The sequence below is a fragment of the Drosophila pseudoobscura genome, chromosome 4 (assembly GCF_009870125.1).
Source record: "Drosophila pseudoobscura strain MV-25-SWS-2005 chromosome 4, UCI_Dpse_MV25, whole genome shotgun sequence".
In the NCBI taxonomy this organism is placed as follows: Eukaryota; Metazoa; Arthropoda; class Insecta; order Diptera; family Drosophilidae; genus Drosophila; species Drosophila pseudoobscura.
The window spans coordinates 21,657,825-21,676,366 of record NC_046681.1 but is presented as its reverse complement, the minus strand read 5'-3'; the positions used below and the strand labels follow the sequence as shown (position 1 = coordinate 21,676,366).

The 18,542-nt window shown below is 43.6% G+C and overlaps 3 protein-coding genes across 5 annotated transcripts; 2 read left to right on the top strand and 1 right to left on the bottom strand.

Annotated features, from left to right (window-relative positions):
- The first annotated feature begins 155 nt into the window (after nt 1-155).
- Nucleotides 156-6,024, top strand: LOC4817446 (solute carrier family 12 member 9). 2 transcript variants are annotated; one of them, XM_033379280.1, is made up of 8 exons: nt 156-551; nt 669-803; nt 864-1,207; nt 2,348-3,621; nt 3,685-3,876; nt 3,945-4,124; nt 4,185-4,426; nt 5,046-6,024. In XM_033379280.1, the coding sequence occupies exons 1-8, from the start codon at nt 287-289 to the stop codon at nt 5,237-5,239; spliced, it is 2,826 nt and encodes a 941-aa protein (XP_033235171.1). In that variant the 5' UTR covers nt 156-286; the 3' UTR covers nt 5,240-6,024. The 2 variants fall into 2 exon arrangements, with proteins under 2 accessions (XP_033235171.1, XP_001356588.2); XM_001356552.4 differs by lacking the exon at nt 5,046-6,024 and having other exon boundaries at nt 287-551; nt 4,185-5,005.
- A 3,743-nt stretch (nt 6,025-9,767) lies between these two features.
- amos (absent MD neurons and olfactory sensilla) lies at nt 9,768-10,610 on the top strand. Its single transcript, XM_001356551.4, has one exon. It carries the CDS (start codon nt 9,824-9,826, stop codon nt 10,442-10,444), a length of 621 nt encoding a protein of 206 aa, XP_001356587.3. The 5' UTR covers nt 9,768-9,823; the 3' UTR covers nt 10,445-10,610.
- Nucleotides 10,611-11,974: 1,364 nt separating this feature from the next.
- On the bottom strand, nt 11,975-17,594 carry LOC4817463 (uncharacterized). Of its 2 annotated transcripts, none has more exons than XM_015180531.2 (10): nt 17,412-17,594; nt 16,978-17,176; nt 16,788-16,914; nt 16,277-16,727; nt 16,047-16,211; nt 15,113-15,988; nt 14,923-15,052; nt 14,756-14,863; nt 14,146-14,683; nt 11,975-12,237 (listed from the first exon to the last, which is right to left on the bottom strand). In XM_015180531.2, exons 1-10 carry the CDS (start codon nt 17,427-17,429, stop codon nt 12,216-12,218), a joined length of 2,634 nt encoding a protein of 877 aa, XP_015036017.2. In that variant the 5' UTR covers nt 17,430-17,594; the 3' UTR covers nt 11,975-12,215. The 2 variants fall into 2 exon arrangements, with proteins under 2 accessions (XP_015036017.2, XP_015036015.2); XM_015180529.2 differs by having other exon boundaries at nt 14,159-14,683.
- Nucleotides 17,595-18,542: the final 948 nt, after the last annotated feature.

The window sequence follows — 18,542 nt, the reverse complement described above, 5'->3', positions numbered from 1 at the left end:
CTGAAAATTTACAACATTTTGAGAAGCGACAGATACTTAGCTCGATAGTATTCTGATTAGACACCAAATCATTGATACTCTCCCTTCGCAGCAAAGTTAGCAACGCCTAATGTCATATGGCCGTGATCTCGTATCGATTGCTGCTGCAGCCCTGCTTGAACATATCGAAGCACGCATACAGTAAACAAAGGCGATTGCACACAAAGATAGAAATTATTATTGGTTTGCTAGCAATTTTATCGTGTTTTCCGTTCTGGAGCTACGCGCTACTCAACCTTCGGCCGTGATGAGCAGCAACACGGATCAGGAAACGGCTCCCATTGCCGCGCCGCGCAACGGCAGCGCTGGCAGTGTGTTCCGAAGCTTCGGTTCCCTTTTCGGTGGCAACAACTCGGACACCACTCGCCCGCAAACGCCGCAATCCGGCGATGGCTATGTGGAGTTTGGGATGCAGAATCCGGAACGGAGTGGCCGGACACTGGGCACCTTTGCTGGGGTCTTCAGTCCGGTGGCCCTGTCGATGTTTAGCGCATTGGTGTTTATACGTGTTGGTACGTGCTGTTTTCTTGGTGACGTCATGGACCGACAGACACTTGTTGTCTCGGTCCATTGAACTTTTCATTCTCTATCTGTGGCTGACTTTCTCTCTCTGTGTGTAATCGGATTAGGCTACATTGTCGGCAATGCGGGCTTGTACATAACTCTGCTGCAGTTCCTCATAGCCTATGGGATACTTCTGTTTACGGTGGCGTCTGTCTGCGCCATCTCTACCAATGGAGCCATTGAAGGTGGAGGCGTCTACTGTGAGTTATATAAATGTTCTTCTATAGTAGATTTAATATCTAATGATAAACCTTTTCCAGTCATGATCAGTCGCACTCTGGGCGTAGAATTTGGTGGTTCCATTGGCACCCTGTTCTTCTTTGCGAATGTTGTCGGCTCGGCAATGGCCATCACTGGCTGCACCGAGGCCATCATGGATAACTTTGGCCCGGGCGGACACTTTGTCAGTGACGGTGCCACCCTGCCCGACGGCGATTGGTGGCGCTTCCTCACCAGCAGCATCATCAACACCTGCCAGCTCCTGGTCTGCCTAGTGGGTGCCGCACTCTTTGCCAAAACGTCAGTGCTTATTTTGGGTACGGTGACTATTTCCCTGCTTGCTACGTATATCAGTTTCCTGTCTCTGAGCGGTACCAATGACACGGTAAGTGTTTTTCCAGCACATCCCCCTCCCCTTCGACCATCACTCATTGACCCAAAGCCCTGTCAGGCTTATCAATCGCGGAGTATACGCTATACCGATATCTAGGCTATCTATGGCTCATGTGGCTCATTTATTTAAAATTGAATTTTAAGGCATACTCGTAGCAGAAATCCCAAGTGTGATAAAGAGTAGCGCCTCGATTGTTTCTGTGTGTTTCTGGCAGATTTGTATTATATTTCACAGCAGAAACACATTGAAATATAGTATGATTCATCAAGTAGTTCTCCACAAATGTATGAAAAAGCTCCTGGAGTATACATATAAATTTACATATGCATAGGAATTCCATTAGTAATCACATCTGGTCCTTAGAATTGATGTATGCATTCTTGAAGAACTCTAGCTTCTTGGGAACTCTTTTTCTGCTTATATTATGGCGATAAATACTGAAGAACACCACAGATGAAGCATTATTTTGCGGTGCGAGGCTGTCGAAGGTCGTGTCAAGCCACCAAAAAGATCTGTACCCCGGGGTAGTTACCCAAAACGTTTAAGGAACATGTGCCTTTTCTTATAGATATAATATGTTATAGCTATTCAACGATTAATAGATCATAGAAAAACACTCCATTCCGTTTATTCAAGAACAGAGCACATTTTCACCAAAAGATACATATATCTACCCTAACATGAATCGAAAGGAATCCAGTCTTTTGTTGCATTCCCTCGGCTTTTATCTTCCCAGTCTAATATTTTTCTGTAAATACACATAATTCCCCACATTAAAACATCGTTAGAAGCAACAATATACCGACTTGTCCGCATGTTTCCTCGTTTCTCGTTTTCTGGCCAGCTTTTATCTTTCCGGTCAGTTTTTGTGGGTTTTGCTGTATTAAACAATTCCCCTTTCAAATGCATATCTAAAAACCCACAGAACTACGATAAGACCCAAGGGTTTAGGCAAATTGAAATGACGATTCTTGTGAGTCAGAGAGTGATGATGAGCGGGACTGATTACAAATGTATTATATATACTATATATACATATATATAAATGTGCATACATGTGTAGAACATATAGTATTAATTAGCTGATTTTTGCGATAACCTAGATAGTTTTTTTGTTTTTGGTGATTGCAGATACCGGTGCCCTTGCAAAATACATATTATAATGAAACTTCATCGCACTTTCTACCGTATACGGGTCTGAGTGCTAACACACTGAGCGATAATCTGGGAGAGCAATATGGCCACGATTATACATCGAACAACAAGATGGTGGACTTCGCCACCACCTTCGGTGTGCTGTTCTCCGGCGTGACGGGCATCATGGCTGGTGCGAACATGTCTGGGGAGCTGAAGAATCCCGCCAAGAGCATTCCCTGGGGCACACTATCGGCGGTGGCATTTACCTTCGTCTCATACATCATCCTCTCGTTCCTGATGAGCTGCACCACACCGGGCGTGACGATGAGGAATAACTACCTCTTCCTGATGCCCGTCAATGTCTGGCCACCATTCACGGCCATTGGCATACTGACGGCCACCTTTTCGACGGGACTGAGCAACCTGATTGGATCTAGCCGAATTCTGGAGGCCCTGTCCAAGGATCAGGTGTTTGGCTCGCTGCTGAACTTTGTGCTGCATGGAACGTGGAAGGGAAATCCGATTGCCGCCGTTGCTGTCAGTTGGGTAATGGTGGAGTGCATCCTGCTGATTGGCTCCTTCAACATCATCGCGCAGATCAACTCGGTGCTGTTCATGCTCTCGTATCTGGCCACCAATCTTGCCTGCTTGGGCATTGAGCTGACGGGTGCACCAAACTTCCGGCCTCTGTTCAAGTACTTCACCTGGCACACGTGTCTTGTGGGTCTGCTGGGCACACTCATCATGATGTTTGTGATCAATCCGATCTATGCCTCCTCCTGCATCATTCTGTGCCTGATTTTGGTCATTGCTTTGCATCTCTTTTCACCGGCCACTCAGGCAGCACAGTGGGGGTCCATCTCTCAGGCCTTGATGTTCCATCAGGTGCGCAAGTATCTGCTCATGCTGGATCCGCGCAAGGATCATGTCAAGTTCTGGCGTCCGCAAATACTTCTCCTGGTTTCTTCGCCACGTTCCTGCTGCCCTTTGGTCGATTTTGTCAACGATCTCAAGAAGAGCGGCCTCTACATCATTGGCCATGTGAAAGTGGGTGACTTTAAGAGCGTCGAGGATGTGGAGGAGAATCAGCAGTGGTGGTCATTCCTAGATCACATGCGCGTCAAGGCCTTCACAGAGGTCACGCTGAGCCGCAGCATTCGCGAGGGCGTGCAGCATTTGATTCGTTTGTCGGGAATTGGTGCAATGAAACCCAATACGATTATTCTGGGCTTCTATGATAACGAAGCACCCAAAGATTTCTTCCAAAAGTAAGTGAAAATAATGCTGAAATGAGAATTGATTATCAATTTTTGGTTTTTTCATTCTCACAGCGGTTCCTCCCCCTATAAAACGGATGACTTTAACAGCGGCGACATACAGAACTTTCCCATACGACGCGATGGTGATCCAAAGCATTTCCAGGTGCAGGAATACGTTCAGATCCTATGCGATACGCTGCGCATGAAGAAGAATCTGTGCCTGTGCAGGAACTTTCAGCGTTTGGATAAGAACTTTATAGCCATGTGAGTGGAAAGCATATTATTTATCGGAATTTTATGGAATTTTATCTGTTCTGTTTCATATTCTGCAGAAGCAAGCATGTTAAATACATTGATGTGTGGCCCATAAATATATTCAATCCGACATCTGGTGATCCCTTTGATATGGTTTCTCTGTTCATGATGCAGCTGGCCGTGATAATGCTGGCCAAATGGAAGCATCTTCGTGTGAGAATCTTTTTGTGCGAGACAAATGAAGAACGCACTGTGGGGTAGGTCCATTGATAAATCCCAAATAGAATTTTCCTACAATTTTTTCCGTTTTTCCTTAGCACCTTTGACACGCAGGCCCCTCAAATGGAAATCTTCTCCAAGATGAAGCTGCAACAGTCCCTCAAAGAACTCCGAATCACAGCTGACATTATAGAGATTGAGGAATGGAGTAGGGACTCGGATTTCATACGTCATGCCCGGACCCTCAAACAGTACACCGGTCAGGCGGATAATGCCCTGCTGGAGGATGACGATGGCGATGAGACAATGAATCGCTCGCTCCTGTATATGCAGAGGGCAAATCAAATTATACGCGATCGTTCGGATCAGACGGCGCTATCGTTCATCTATCTGGCAGCGCCACCAAAGCTCTCGGCAACAGATTTTGCGGAACGCAGTGCCAGCTATGTGGAGCTGCTGACGGAGCTGACGGCCGATTTGCCGCCCACAATTCTGGTGCATGGCGTCAGTACGGTGACCTCAACAACGCTCTAGGCTCTCTGGGCTCTAGGCGAGTAGCAAGCATTTCCATAAGTGATAAACAAAGCAACCGGAATGAACCAATTTAGACGACACGCCGGCTGCCGTTCTCTTGTCCCTACCGACCCCCCCCTCCCAACTGTCCTTGGATGTGTCTCTGGGCTGTCTCTGTCGCTGATATGCGGCTGGCGATTTATCACTTATTGTGTGTCTCCATGTGCGTTTGAAGCTTTAGCAGCTATCGTATAACATAGTGTATTCGCTCATCTAGCACCCTGGCACACATGAGATCAGAATCAAAATCAATCATCATATCAGCCAACTATATATAATTTTATGACAAGACGTATCATGTTTTAACCTGCATTCATCCACCTCCTAATCGAACCCCACCCCGATATTAACAATGAATCGCTCGCTCCTGTATATGCAGAGGGCAAATCAAATTATACGCGATCGTTCGGATCAGACGGCGCTATCGTTCATCTATCTGGCAGCGCCACCAAAGCTCTCGGCAACAGATTTTGCGGAACGCAGTGCCAGCTATGTGGAGCTGCTGACGGAGCTGACGGCCGATTTGCCGCCCACAATTCTGGTGCATGGCGTCAGTACGGTGACCTCAACAACGCTCTAGGCTCTCTGGGCTCTAGGCGAGTAGCAAGCATTTCCATAAGTGATAAACAAAGCAACCGGAATGAACCAATTTAGACGACACGCCGGCTGCCGTTCTCTTGTCCCTACCGACCCCCCCCTCCCAACTGTCCTTGGATGTGTCTCTGGGCTGTCTCTGTCGCTGATATGCGGCTGGCGATTTATCACTTATTGTGTGTCTCCATGTGCGTTTGAAGCTTTAGCAGCTATCGTATAACATAGTGTATTCGCTCATCTAGCACCCTGGCACACATGAGATCAGAATCAAAATCAATCATCATATCAGCCAACTATATATAATTTTATGACAAGACGTATCATGTTTTAACCTGCATTCATCCACCTCCTAATCGAACCCCACCCCGATATTAACATTTTTGTGATTCAAGAGTTATATACTATCTAATACAAATACTAATTCTACTTCTACTACTACATGACAAATAGATACGCGAAAGGCAAAAAAAAAAGTATTAGAGAGCCACAGCCGCGAGATTGTGGCTATAATCATAAAGATTTCATTATGCACCTAGTGATAACTACTAAATGGGGAAGGGAATGAAAGGGTGCTCACAGTTCGTTTTGGACTTTGATGGATTGTTATTTTAGATAAATGTATTTGGGTGTGTGTGTGTGTGCTACTTTTTGGAAGCGTTTAACTGTGAGACTACCTACACCTTTCCCTTCCCCGCTTTACAAAACTATTATCGATCATAGCGTTCAATGTATTCAGTTCTTTTCAATAATCTAAATAAAATATTAGCTATATTTATTTATGTACATAATTGAGTGATCGTTATTTTTGGTGATATTTTTTCCGTCTGCCTCAGTTGTATGCCGGCTATAAAGCTGATGCACTGTGGGATCCAAGGGATCTTTGGCTCTGATTTAGTGCTAATTCAAACAGAAAACATTTCAGAAATCGAAACAATTTATTTGTATATATATATATATTAATATATTAATTAGTATATTACTATATTTATTAACGAGGCGTGGGCTGCTTTCCAAAGATCATTTATTGGGACACCCGAACCGACGGAACCCTCGATTATCGCAGATCTGTTTGACTCCACAGTAAAGCTATTGTATTCTATTCCAAGACACTTCATGGCTTTTGGCCTAGGTGAAATTTTCGTGGGAAATGAACATATTGCTATAATAAATTTTGCATATTTGATAAAATCGTGTCGAAATAGGTATTCTATTTTCCCAAAACGATTTCTGTAAGACATATAAGCACTTCCGTTGCATATAGTCCAATTTGATCTCCACATATGTATTTTGAGTGGAGTGTTTTTTCTTGTTTTCATCAATGGAACGGAGTTTGCAACGATATTTGGAACATGCTTACTTCCAGCTCGCACTCCCTTATCACTGCATCCATTAACACTTTCCGTTCGGAGAAGGCAGTTCTTATCCGCTTTGAACTTTGTTTGTGCATCGTTTACCGCTACCATTAAATGGTTATTAAGATATGGGATCGGATCTGGGTCGTCGCGTGTAAAATGGGACACTGATTGCCCAGCAGCAGGAGCCACGCAACAGCAGTCGAGGCAATAGAGTCATAAATGTCACCACGATGCGCTCTCGATCCTGTTGTTGCACTATTTATGTGATGACAATTTATGATACTCATCAAGGAAGGTCGGCGGGGCACACCCCTGCACTGATTACCTGCACATACGCACGCACACGCACAGCCCTTCAAGGATCAAGGATCTGTTTGTGTTAGCCCGTGATACCGCTCGAGTGTCAATAAATTCTCATAAACGAACGCAATTGCCTGACACTTTCCAGGGGCGCTATCGGGAGGCAGCCTAACGGACAAGTTTTTTGTTTGTTGGTTATACCTAGGGGTCGAGGGCGAGGGTCTAAGGGTTACCCCAGGAGTCGGGGGTAGGACTGGACCTAAGTTATGGCATGAGTTTTGTTGAAATTGTCGCCTGCTTTGAGCCAAGAAAATTACCATACAAATGTACCTTTCTCTATACGAGTACCACTCCAGTCCCAAAGAGCACTCCACTCTTTAAATCCCAGTCCCGACATGCAGTCTGGATGCACATCTGGGTGACCACAACAAAATTTATTTGGAAACAAACAAATAGTCGAATATAATAATTCATAATTCCAGATTATTACATGGTAATTTGGCTCAGAAATCTATGGAATGGGTTCTCCATGAGGTAATACAATGGAAAAAAAGCAGCCACAGATCGATCCCATTGTCTTGGGATTCTATAACAAAGAAGGATCAACAAGTTCCCATGGAATTCCTCTTGACTTTGGAACCTCACCTCTAATCGTATTTTCGCAATTTAGCGCCAACATCTAATCCGCAAAACGAAAACGATTAATCTGAGAAGAGAAGAACAGCAAACCAGATGAAACACGCAACCAACAGACGGACCAGAGGATTATCATCAGGTGACCTATTGTTGGCCCAAGAATAGACTTTGAGATAGAGAGAGAGAGAGGTTTCCCACTTTCAACCAGAACCGCCCACCATTTACTACTACCTATTGTTGCTATTTTGACAGCCGAAAAGAAGAGCATGCCTCTCAGGTAGTCCACGCAAAATGCTAATAGGAAATGCCAGGATCATCTGGATCTTCATGGGCGTTGACGATCTTTAGACTATCCGCGAACCTTTCTCCCGAATATTGCAGCATAATGCTTGAGCTGGGATTGGGATCGGGAACCGGGATCTGCTACTAAGCTGCGGTCGCGTGGCACTCTTGACAAAGTCAATCGATCAGATCCATCAGCGATCATCATCATGGTCAGTGGCCAGCGTTAAGATCAAACGTCGGATCCTTTTGTCGGCATAGCTCCCCCACACCCTCGGCTTTGTTCTTGACAATTTGTGTGAAATATCTGGGTCCATGCACTGGTCGATCATTTGTACAATTTAGCCATGCCTGGCGCTTCTCCTCAGCCAGTGTTTGCCCAATTGTTTTGGCCGTTTTCTATAGAAATTCAGCGAACTGTTTGAATTGATTTTCCTCTTTTGATGGGTGGAGTGCATCTGTGGCTCTGAGTTAATTAACCTTTCGCTGCGGCCACTTGAAAGTGGGCTTGAGCCGGACTGACCCGAGGTCTGATTACGGTGTGGAAAGTAGAGCGATTTAAATGGTAAATGTGGTAAGAGTAGAGTACCTTTTGAGTACCGGCTATACACTCTGCGATCTAACGGCCTTAGTAGTTGTTGCTCATTAAAAAATATGGGTTTAGAAAATAATCATGACTGAATATATCTAAAAGACTTAATTCAAACATAAAACATTTCAGAGATCGATACAATTTAGTGAAGGGACTGCCACACAAATTGGGTATCGATCTAGCCCCTCTGTTGGTTCTTTATAACCCACCCTATGTGGTGGTTCTCTTAAATGAAAAGAAAAATGCTTGCTGTCTTTTTTGTACACAACTTGATCAAGGTTTGAGCCGCATAAGCTTCAGGATTTCTATTAGATCCCCTAGAAAATATATACCGTTGTTCCTTTTTCTTTCTAGATCGACTAATTCCTTAAATGAACCGCTTAGGATCTTGTGCTCGGACTATAATTCTAATTAATGCTAATGCTATGATGAAATGAAATGAAAGAGTTTTCTGAGTACTTTTCTTATGGGAAATTTTTTCTGAAATGTCTCCAAAAGTGTCAGTCCCCTCGGGTTGATATGTACATTGCGCATTCTGCAGAACAGACTTTGTGGCAGACTTGAAAACTTCTTGATACCTACCCGCAAACTCCTTTCATGTGAAAGGAGGCCTCACCTCGAGGCCTCCAGCGAAAGCCCCAGCCAGTCAGCCACTTGCAAGATATTTACGTTTGACCCAATAATAAAAGTACAATCGACTAAAATCGAAAGTTGCAAACCGCACATCGAAATTCTTTTTCTTTGTTCTGCTGGAAAGCCAAAACGGAACGACCACTTACTAGACCACAGACATGCAATGGAGCTGGAGATATGGATGTGGATATATATATATACATATATATATAGGGTGGAGTGGCAGCAGACCGAGCCGATCGATGCGAAAATTATGGAAATAATTCCCACATTGGGAGCCATGCTCTGCTCTGCTCTGCTCTGCTCTGCTCTGATCTCACTGTCTGCTGCTGTACATTTTGCGCTGGCATTTTGACCTTGGCAACAATTGTTTGGACTATAAAACGTCAATTTCAGCTTACAAAAGAGAGGTATGATTACCGGACGGTAGCCAAATGACAGGTCAAACAAAGCAGCGGCAAAGGCCACTCGAGGAGTGTCCATCTAGACCTGATCCGATCCGATCGGAGGTAGACGAGGGGCAATTAAACGTTTTTGACCGCAAGCCAATTTGGGGCACGGGCTCTTGCTCTGGCTCTGGGACTGAGCTACTTTCTGCCGATTGCTTACAGGTAAAAGAGGATCAGGCCAGGACAGCGAATCAGGTAGCAGGAGGTTTACCTGAACCAGAACCTAAGCCAATCATAAAAGGGCAGCGGATCCAGCGACTCTGCCCAGCTATATAAAGATGTATGACTAGCCCAGTCTGTTCAGTTATCCTTCGGCCTTCAACATGTTGACCAACAACGATCTGATCGAGCAGTTCTACTACCCAAGCGAATCCCATACGGATTTGGATTCCCATGTCCAAGTTCAAGGCATGGATGCCTTTCAGCAGTTGGAGCAGTTCATGTACCAACAGGAGCTCTGTGGCAGCGGCGACAGTCTCTCGGATGAGACCAACAGTTGTTCCATGGAGCAGCTATACTATGAAACCCCTGCTGTCCTGGGACTAGAGCACATGCTCTCTGTCCAGGCCGAGGAGCACCAGCATCAGCAGAATCAAGCGAATTCTTTGGGCAAATGCCAGCAAAGGAGTTCCAATTACTGGACCAAGCACCAGCATCAGCAACACGGAAGCAAGCTCTCCACTTCCATCTCCTCATCATTGTCCTCCTCATCATCATCATCTTCTTCGTCTCCTGTGTGCAGTGGGGCTGTTCTTAAGAAGCGTCGCTTGGCGGCGAATGCACGGGAACGCCGTCGGATGAATAGCCTGAATGATGCCTTCGACAAGCTGCGGGATGTGGTTCCATCTCTGGGACACGATCGACGACTCTCCAAATACGAGACGCTACAAATGGCCCAGGCATATATCGGGGATCTGGTCACGCTGCTCTCAAGAGACTATTGATCTTTCTTCACGGGAAATCCTTCTACGGATGGAATGGGATGGGATGGGATGGTGTTGTAGCAACAATTTGAACCTAGTGTAAACTTATAAAGGCTGTTAGTTTTAAGGATCGTTTACTATTTTTATTTTAGTTGTAATTTTAGAGCGCTGGCTAATAAAAAATTAATAATTGAAAATTGAAACGACTTTGAAGGTACAGTTTTTAAAGGAGTTTGGATTTTTCGAAATTTGAATGGTCATGTGCACCAAAAATGTGTCGAAAATTCAAAGATTCCTTATAATAAAAACTACGTACAAATTTCAAGTAAATCTCTCTATTATATACAAATTATTTGGATCGTCATTGTCACCGCACAGTGGGGCCTCAGTCGAAAAGAGGTGGCAAAAGTCTAATAGATAATATTCCAGAGCTTTCAATAATTGATCAATTATTTTCAAAAATAATCTGAATTTTAGTTAAGGAGAATAAACTGTAGACTACATAACGAATAGTTCTGATCAACACTAAAAAAATACTGGTCTTCCAAACCATTTAATTTTTGGCCTGTTTTTCAACTTTGACTTGACTTAACAAAAATATGCCCTACATTTACCCGAGATTTTGTTTGTATGTGTTCTTTCAAAAGCGCATTCTGCATTTCGGAGCGGATCGGCTCCTATCAAGGTTTAAGTGCCATATCCTTGCACGAAAAACGGGGATGTCTTCTAGACATCGTAGCATCGTGTTCATGTGCAGACAACCTTTTGGAAGATTGCCTTTTCAAGTTCAGTTCATTTTATGAAGATATCTTCGTTCAGTTGTTACTAATTTACCAAGGGGTGCTTCAGTATTTTAAATTCTTTAAAAAATGTTCACCAATCCCGTGTGCCTGTACTCCACCGATCTCCTAGTCGAAAAGATAGAATGAACTACAGGCGCTGTTGTCATCACAAAAGAAGAATAACAAACAATAAGTTTAAAGCGTAGCACAAGCCACAATTAATTACTAACTTGATAACATGTTATTTTTAACTTAAATATAACTTATTATGAAAACAAGAACATACGAGAAATACAATATAAAAACAAGTGTATAACGTAATCATTAAATAGTAATAGTGGAGTGCAGTGGAATTTTTTTTTAAAATTATGTATGTATATTATTTTTATAAAAATAATCCTTGGTCAATCTGTGGGAGAAATAGGATAAATACTGGTTGTATTTTTGGATAGGGTACCTCGGTTCCTCATCCGATTGTTTTCATTTTAGCTTTTACATTTGATTTACCCTCAGATCGGCATGGGGAAAACCTATAGCCATTGTATACTCGTATGTATATTGACATATCCTTTGCGATCGCATCGGTCTTGCAACATTTGTTAACATTCGCCACACTTTATCGTCTATTCTACCAAATCGCCGACAGACAACCCGTCTCTCAAGGAGCGTATCCTAGTTATTCGTGAGAGCTCTCAGGCGGCACGGCTTAGTAGCGGAGTGTGCCACACCCACTAAACTAACCATACGAAAAGGTCAAAACATCACTTACCAGCACACGATTAATGAGTTCCGACTTCCGACACGACAGAAGATAGAGCGAGAGAGGGGCCGGACCTCCAAACAGAAGTGATTAAGAGCCGCAAACGTCAACAGGTAAACAGTGATCCTTAAACAGGACCCTAGCGCTGCCTTAGATCCTTTGGCAGGATACCGACCAAATATCAATTGATTTAAACATAGTCATTTGTAAATGCTATGCGAACTATGGGAACTGTTTGTGTTTCCCGTCACTAAGCCACCGCTCTATGAACTCTAAAACAATAAAAAGCCGAAGAAAAGGATACAAAGATATAGTTTCAATTTTCGAATATCACATTGACTTTTGTATTTATACAACTAAATACTCAACATTTACTTAAACTATAACTATAATATCTATAACTATGTTCGTAATTCTAAGGTCCAAAAGGAACTCTTATATGTATATGGAATGCTCTTCACTAATGTTTTGAGATTAAAAAATTTAGTTTAGAGCTTATGTACAGACACTTTCCGTAAAAATCATGCATATTTCTTTAAGTTTTTAATTAGAGTTAGAACCTAAGTTTAAAGATCATACATAATACCTTTTTTATCTCGATTTAGGATATAGTTTGAGGTTCATAGTTTAAAATGGGCTATACAAATTAGTTTCAGTCTTTGCGGGTATTATGAAATAATTGATTGGAATTTCCAAATTTGATGATCGCTAATCAAGAATCTATGTTCTTGACAAGAAAGTAAAGAAGTATAGGGTATCAGTCCAAAAGAGATTCGATTGCACTCAAAGAAGGTATTAAATAAGTAAATACTTTAAGTTTTTAGTATTCAACGCCTAAGGTCATCATGAATTAGATATCAGTCGTTTTTTGATATTTATTAAAGGATTCTGTCGCAAATCGATTAAACATCAAAAACCTATCTGAAAAATTGTAATCTGTGAAAACTTCAGTCGTAGTTCTTAAAGGTCAAACATGTATCAATTAAAGACCAAAAAGGGAGCCTTAGAAAAATATTTTTCGATCACATCGACAAAAAATAATCAAATAAAAACTTTAAATATGAAATTGACTAAAAGTAACGCTTGAACATTGTTCCAAAATCAGTCAAAAGGGTTTTGAAGTAAAGTCGGGTCCTGCAAACTGTAGTCCGATTATGGGTCCTTGCACCGTTTCCAGTGAATATTTAAGTAAAGAAATCAAACTTTATTGCAATTTCTTTTAACGATATCAATTTTTTTTTACTTTTGTTTTTGTGTGTTGATTTTCATGATCAAACATTAATGTGAAATATATATGCATATACCATTATGAATATTATTACGATAAACATTTAGTGAAGAGCATAGCATACACAACTGTGGCTTTGACCCAAAGTTAAGAATTCAGTATTGTTTTTGGACTAATTATACAACTATTTACAGTGTACTTAGGGGGGGACTTAAGAATTAAGAAGCAATGGCGCATTTAACTAAATTGATAGCAAACGATATAAATACATATATAGAAGCTAAGGCAACGCTCTAAACTTAAAGGTTAATTGTAAAATATGTGTGTGGTTTTAAAAGTCTTTGCATATGGGTTTCGTTATGTCTGAAAGTCTCCCGGAAAAGAGGTCTACTGATGGAAAGGATGGTGTGGTGACTCAGATCCAGATCAGCTTATTTTGCACATAATTAAATCACTCAATGGAGCTCCTCCCATATCATTTTTATTTAAACTTTAACGAGAAATCTATCAAGTATTGCAGATTAAAATTGCTTTCAATAGGTCGATAGGTCCAAAGAGACGTGGAAGAAATCTTAAATCTTAAGAGTAAAATGTTGTTTCACAGTTTCTTAAACACTTTTATATGGTTGAATTGCAATAATTTAAAATCTGTATAACCGTCTTATCAATTAGCAAACGATCAATCGTCTTTATATATATATGTATATAGACACACGATATATATTGGGTTTATATTGGCCGCCCTCCCGGGCTTAGGTTGCTTTTGGGGTTTGTTCTGTACAATTTACGTCGGTTTTAAACTAAATCGAGCTGAGATAAGTGAGAGAGAACTACAAACTAAAACCTATTCTGGGCAAAGACGAAGGCGAAGCAGAGCAAGGTGTGCACAGCGGTCGCACGTGCTTTCTTTTGTCTGTTGTCTGTATAGTTATATAATACGTAACGTAATTACATCCAAGCTTTACCACGCATGCGCCCACGTCCACGCATCTGACCACCGATGCTGCCGCCGCCTCCAGGCCCACCACCACCACCGCGTGCATAGAACGGTCGTGGCCCAGGTCCGGGTCCACCATCGTAAGGTCCAGGCGGCCGCTGATAGGGTGCTCTTGGATACGGTCCCTGGTTCGACCAGCCGCGACCTCGTCCACGGCCACGCTGCTGCATGTTGTCCGGACTGTTCATGGGTGGCCCGTAACGCTGATACGGAAAGGGAGCTCCATACGGCGGTTGCGGCGGCGGCGGTGCTCCCGCTCCTATATGCATTTGAGGCATTTGATTCCATGGTTGCTGCTGCTGCTGGCCAAGCGGTGAATGCTGCTGCTGCTGGTCCTGCTCCCCGGACATATCCTGCATTGGCTGGCCCAGAAAACTGTTGTTCGACTCCCAGGGATTCATGAAATCTGTGGGGGTTTCCAAAAGTACAGGACGCGATGGCGTCAAACCACCATTGGCATCCGCTTCAGCCTCCTCCAGTTCCTCCTTGGGTTCTAAATTGAGAAAATTGGCGAAAAGTTCAACAAATTTCTTAAAAATATAGAAAGCAAAGAAAACCCGACTACCTCGCTGCGACTCATCGATATCATCGTCCGACATGTCCATATCTATGACCATATCTGCAGGATCATAGCGTGTACCGCCATCTAAACGATCGGATTCCGATGAAGAGCCTGCAAGACAATTTGCATTATGGATTGGAAATTTCCAAAAGACGTTTCCAACTACTTACTCGCATTGGATTTGTGCGGAGAGCTGGTCTTGGTCTTGGCATAGCTATTGCCAGGCGGAGCCATGATGCCCTCATCAGCAGAGCCTGGCACAATGCGATAGTCCACATCCCCACCACCACCACCAAAATCCTAAAAATACGACATTTATGACAGGAAATTCTATGATCTATGCGCCAGTGAGTCGACTACCTTATCTGCACCGCCAGGGGAACCAGTGAGGGATATAAGATTCCTATGATCAATATCTACCAGCTGGCGTGTCTTGTCCTGGCTGAGACCCAGCTTTGCCCCGAAATTAAAGGCCGGCGGCAGCTGGAGCGTGCGATGATCCACATCCTCGGCGCCCAGTGCTGCGACATTATTGTGCAAATGCTCGCTGTACTCTGGCGGGGCGACACTGGCCTTGCGCTCGAAATGGGGCGGTGAATGCGGCGTGGACTGCGGATTATAGGCGGAGGAACTGGCACCGCTGCTATTTAAACTGGTGTCCAGCGGCGTCCACGACATGCTCATGTTCCAGGTGCTGTTGAAGTCATCTCCTCCATTTCCGCCGCCGCCGCTGCCGCCAGTCGAGCCAATGGATGGTGGCAATGGGGGTGGAGGCATTGGAGCGGGTGTATATTGTGCATCCTGACCGCCGCCACTATTTCCCCCATAGCCATGATGCGAGGGCAGCGGAGGCACATACTGTTCCTGGTTGTTGGAACCAAAAATCGCAGACGGTGCCAATGGACTGTCAAACTGCGAATGATTGGGATTGTATTCCCCTCCACCACCAGACCCGCCGCCGCCGCCGCCTCCTACTCCTCCACCCAGGCCAGGTATGGAGCTGTTGTTGCCACCGCCAGCGCTGCCGCTGCTGTTGTTGTTGCTGTAGCTGGAGAGGGGCTCTGGTTTGTAAAAATTGGCGCTCGGCGCATAGGCCTCATCATCCGAACGCGAGCCAATTACCTCGATGGCGCTTCCCAGATCCTTCGAGTCCCGCTTGAAGTCATTGATGTCGAAAGGGAGCTTGCCGCTGTCCAAATAGCTCGAGAAACCATTCAATCCGCCGCTGAACATGTTCTACAATTGGAAATAAATAAAATCCTCCCATCTGCTCAGTTCCTTTCGGTTTCCTTACCATTCCCAATGGCGGACTTGTCTCGTCGGGCAGCTGGAGATCTGCATCACGCTCGGGCGATGGCGCATTTATGTCCGGCGATGGTATGGGACTTTGCAGCGTGGGTATGGTCTCATCCAGCTTCCTTTTCACAATCTTTATGCGTGTGCCGAAACTTTTATAGGCCTAAGATGAGTGACAGAAAAATGCTACAGAGAGAGGGATCGATCAGCATTATTATAGGGACTTACACTGGCCACCACTTTGACCTCTCTGCCTTGATGCTCGTAAAACTTTTTAGCCGCCTCCACGCTGGCAAGCACTGCCTTGCGGCTCTTGATTTCGTTTTGCAAATTCTTGTTGTAGGCATTTATGAAGGCCACACAGCGTTCCACTTCCTTTTCAATGTCCCCCGAGTGGCTCTTGTCCTTGAGCTGCTGCTTGATGGTCTCGATCTCTAGATGCGGTGGCTTCGGCAGCTTCTTCATGCTCTTGTCGGTGGCCTCCGCCAGTTCCACGCACTCGCGCACCTGGGCAATGAGTGTGGCATTCTGGAACTCGTCGCTGGCATCAATTTGCGATTTCTTTGGCGGCGTAATGTTGAGCAGACCGCTGAGATCGCTCAGATATTCCTCATTGTAGATTTCACGCTGTTCCCAGATCTTAAAGATGCGCAATATCTTATCCTTGACACGTTCATCTCTGCCAAGAGAAGAGATATTAGTATCGAGTGACTTTTAAGGGGGATTTCTGATGACTTACCGCACCATGGTGGTGGCTCTTTGGAGGGCTGTGGCCCAGCATTCCACGAATTCGTATCGCTTCCGCTTGCTATATTGTATGACATCGTTGGCCAGATAGAAGAGCACCAATCGATGATCCACACGCACTAAAAGCACAACAGAATAAGTTCTGACTCCGGCATTAAATATGCGCGACAGCAGTGCCTTACCTCTTTTGAAAACGTTGAGCCAGGACTGGATGATCTTCTTATGGTTGAGGCGGTGCTGCAGGCACCAATTCGACATCTGCTGTATGCCCTCCTGTGTGTCCTTCAGCGCCTCTAGGCGCGTCTCAAAGAGCTCATCGTCAAAGGGTTCGTTTGCGCTCATTTGGGCCATATTACTTGCTCTAGCACTCAGCACATTACACTGTAACACGATATATGAGGGTGGATGGTGGTGGAAAATCACGCAAATACAATTGTTTACAACGTTTCGTTCACGAGGGGGTCTGGTCTGTCCAGACCAGGCAGCAGGAAGCAGGCGCAGCGCAGCGGCTACTTTTCAGCGTTGTATTCTTCACTCCACACGCGCACTTTTTTCACCCCACAATTTTCTTCACCCACGCGTTTTCACCGCACCTTTGCGCTTAAACGTTAATCACCTCATTGCCGCCGAACATTTTCTCACCGATTGTCGCTTGTGCTAGTAGAAAACTACACGTTTTATTGGTTAAAATTCAAACAAATTTTATGGAAAAAGCAACATAAAAATTTAGCTATCTTCGTAGGGATGATAAATATTTTGATAATACATCGATACATATTTTTCGTCGTACTGGACTGGCGACATATATAGGGTAATATTCTATCGGTAGTTTTGTGCGATAGGAGGAACTTATCGGCATTAAAAATAACCATAAATTCAAAATATAATATTGGACGTGTTCCGTGTGCTATTTGTAGTGGTTTGGAGCACAAAAATGATTGTGAATAAATTGTTTGCAAGTGTTTGCATGTGTTCATACAGAAAAGTAAGTTTTAAACGTGGGCGCCAGATTACAATTTGAATTGATTTGAACAACAATCGATATATCGAAATAAACGCTGGCAGAATACATAAGCATGTGTGAGGCGGCAAAATCCGCATATCCTCCCATTATTTTCAGCTTTCAACAAAAAATGGGGGTTTTTACATTAGTATATTTAGGGACTTACCAAATATTTTGAAACTCATACACTCACACAGGTTGCTCTCTCCTGGAACGCAAAAATGAGCCAATATTGTACATGGGCTATAAATAGGGGTATGGACAACTGGCAAAAACAGGCAAGGAAAATTGCAAGGCTCGTACGAACCTCACCTCGTCGATGTTTTATTCCAGCAATCTTTTGGGATTTCCTCTCATGTACCGAGAAATCGATCAGCATTGTCCTTTTAATTACTTTTATGTATTGTTTAATGTGTATTATTTTGACTAAAACACAGTTTACAAGTTAATGTTGCCCGCAACACGGCAGAAAAAATGTTGACGCGGATTTAGCAACATTTTGCATGCCCTGGGGGAAATGGACATTATGGAATTGAGAAAATGTTTGTCATCCTAGGCTCCAAAGAAGGCAAAAATCTGTTTTAAACTTATTTTAACGATATTTTGCAGCATATTGTCATGTTACAGAGACCAAGAATAGGTATAAGGACATATAAAAACACAAGATAATAATCATATGCATGAATATGTCTAAAACATATCAATTTGAGATAATTCCTTTGTTAATTACGTTTCAAAAACTGT

Excerpts from the sequence above, each read along its gene's own strand:
- LOC4817463 (XM_015180529.2), bottom strand. Across the intron at positions 16,915-16,977 it reads GCTCAACGTTTTCAAAAGAG|TGCGTGTGGATCATCGATTG; the intron begins GTAAGGCACTGC and ends TTGTGCTTTTAG. Across the intron at positions 14,864-14,922 it reads TCCGCACAAATCCAATGCGA|GCTCTTCATCGGAATCCGAT; the intron begins GTAAGTAGTTGG and ends ATTGTCTTGCAG.
- amos (XM_001356551.4), top strand. The coding sequence starts at position 9,824 with ATGTTGACCAACAACGATCTGATCGAGCAGTTCTACTACCCAAGCGAA.
- LOC4817446 (XM_033379280.1), top strand. The coding sequence starts at position 287 with ATGAGCAGCAACACGGATCAGGAAACGGCTCCCATTGCCGCGCCGCGC. Across the intron at positions 552-668 it reads ATTGGTGTTTATACGTGTTG|GCTACATTGTCGGCAATGCG; the intron begins GTACGTGCTGTT and ends TAATCGGATTAG. Across the intron at positions 804-863 it reads TGAAGGTGGAGGCGTCTACT|TCATGATCAGTCGCACTCTG; the intron begins GTGAGTTATATA and ends AACCTTTTCCAG.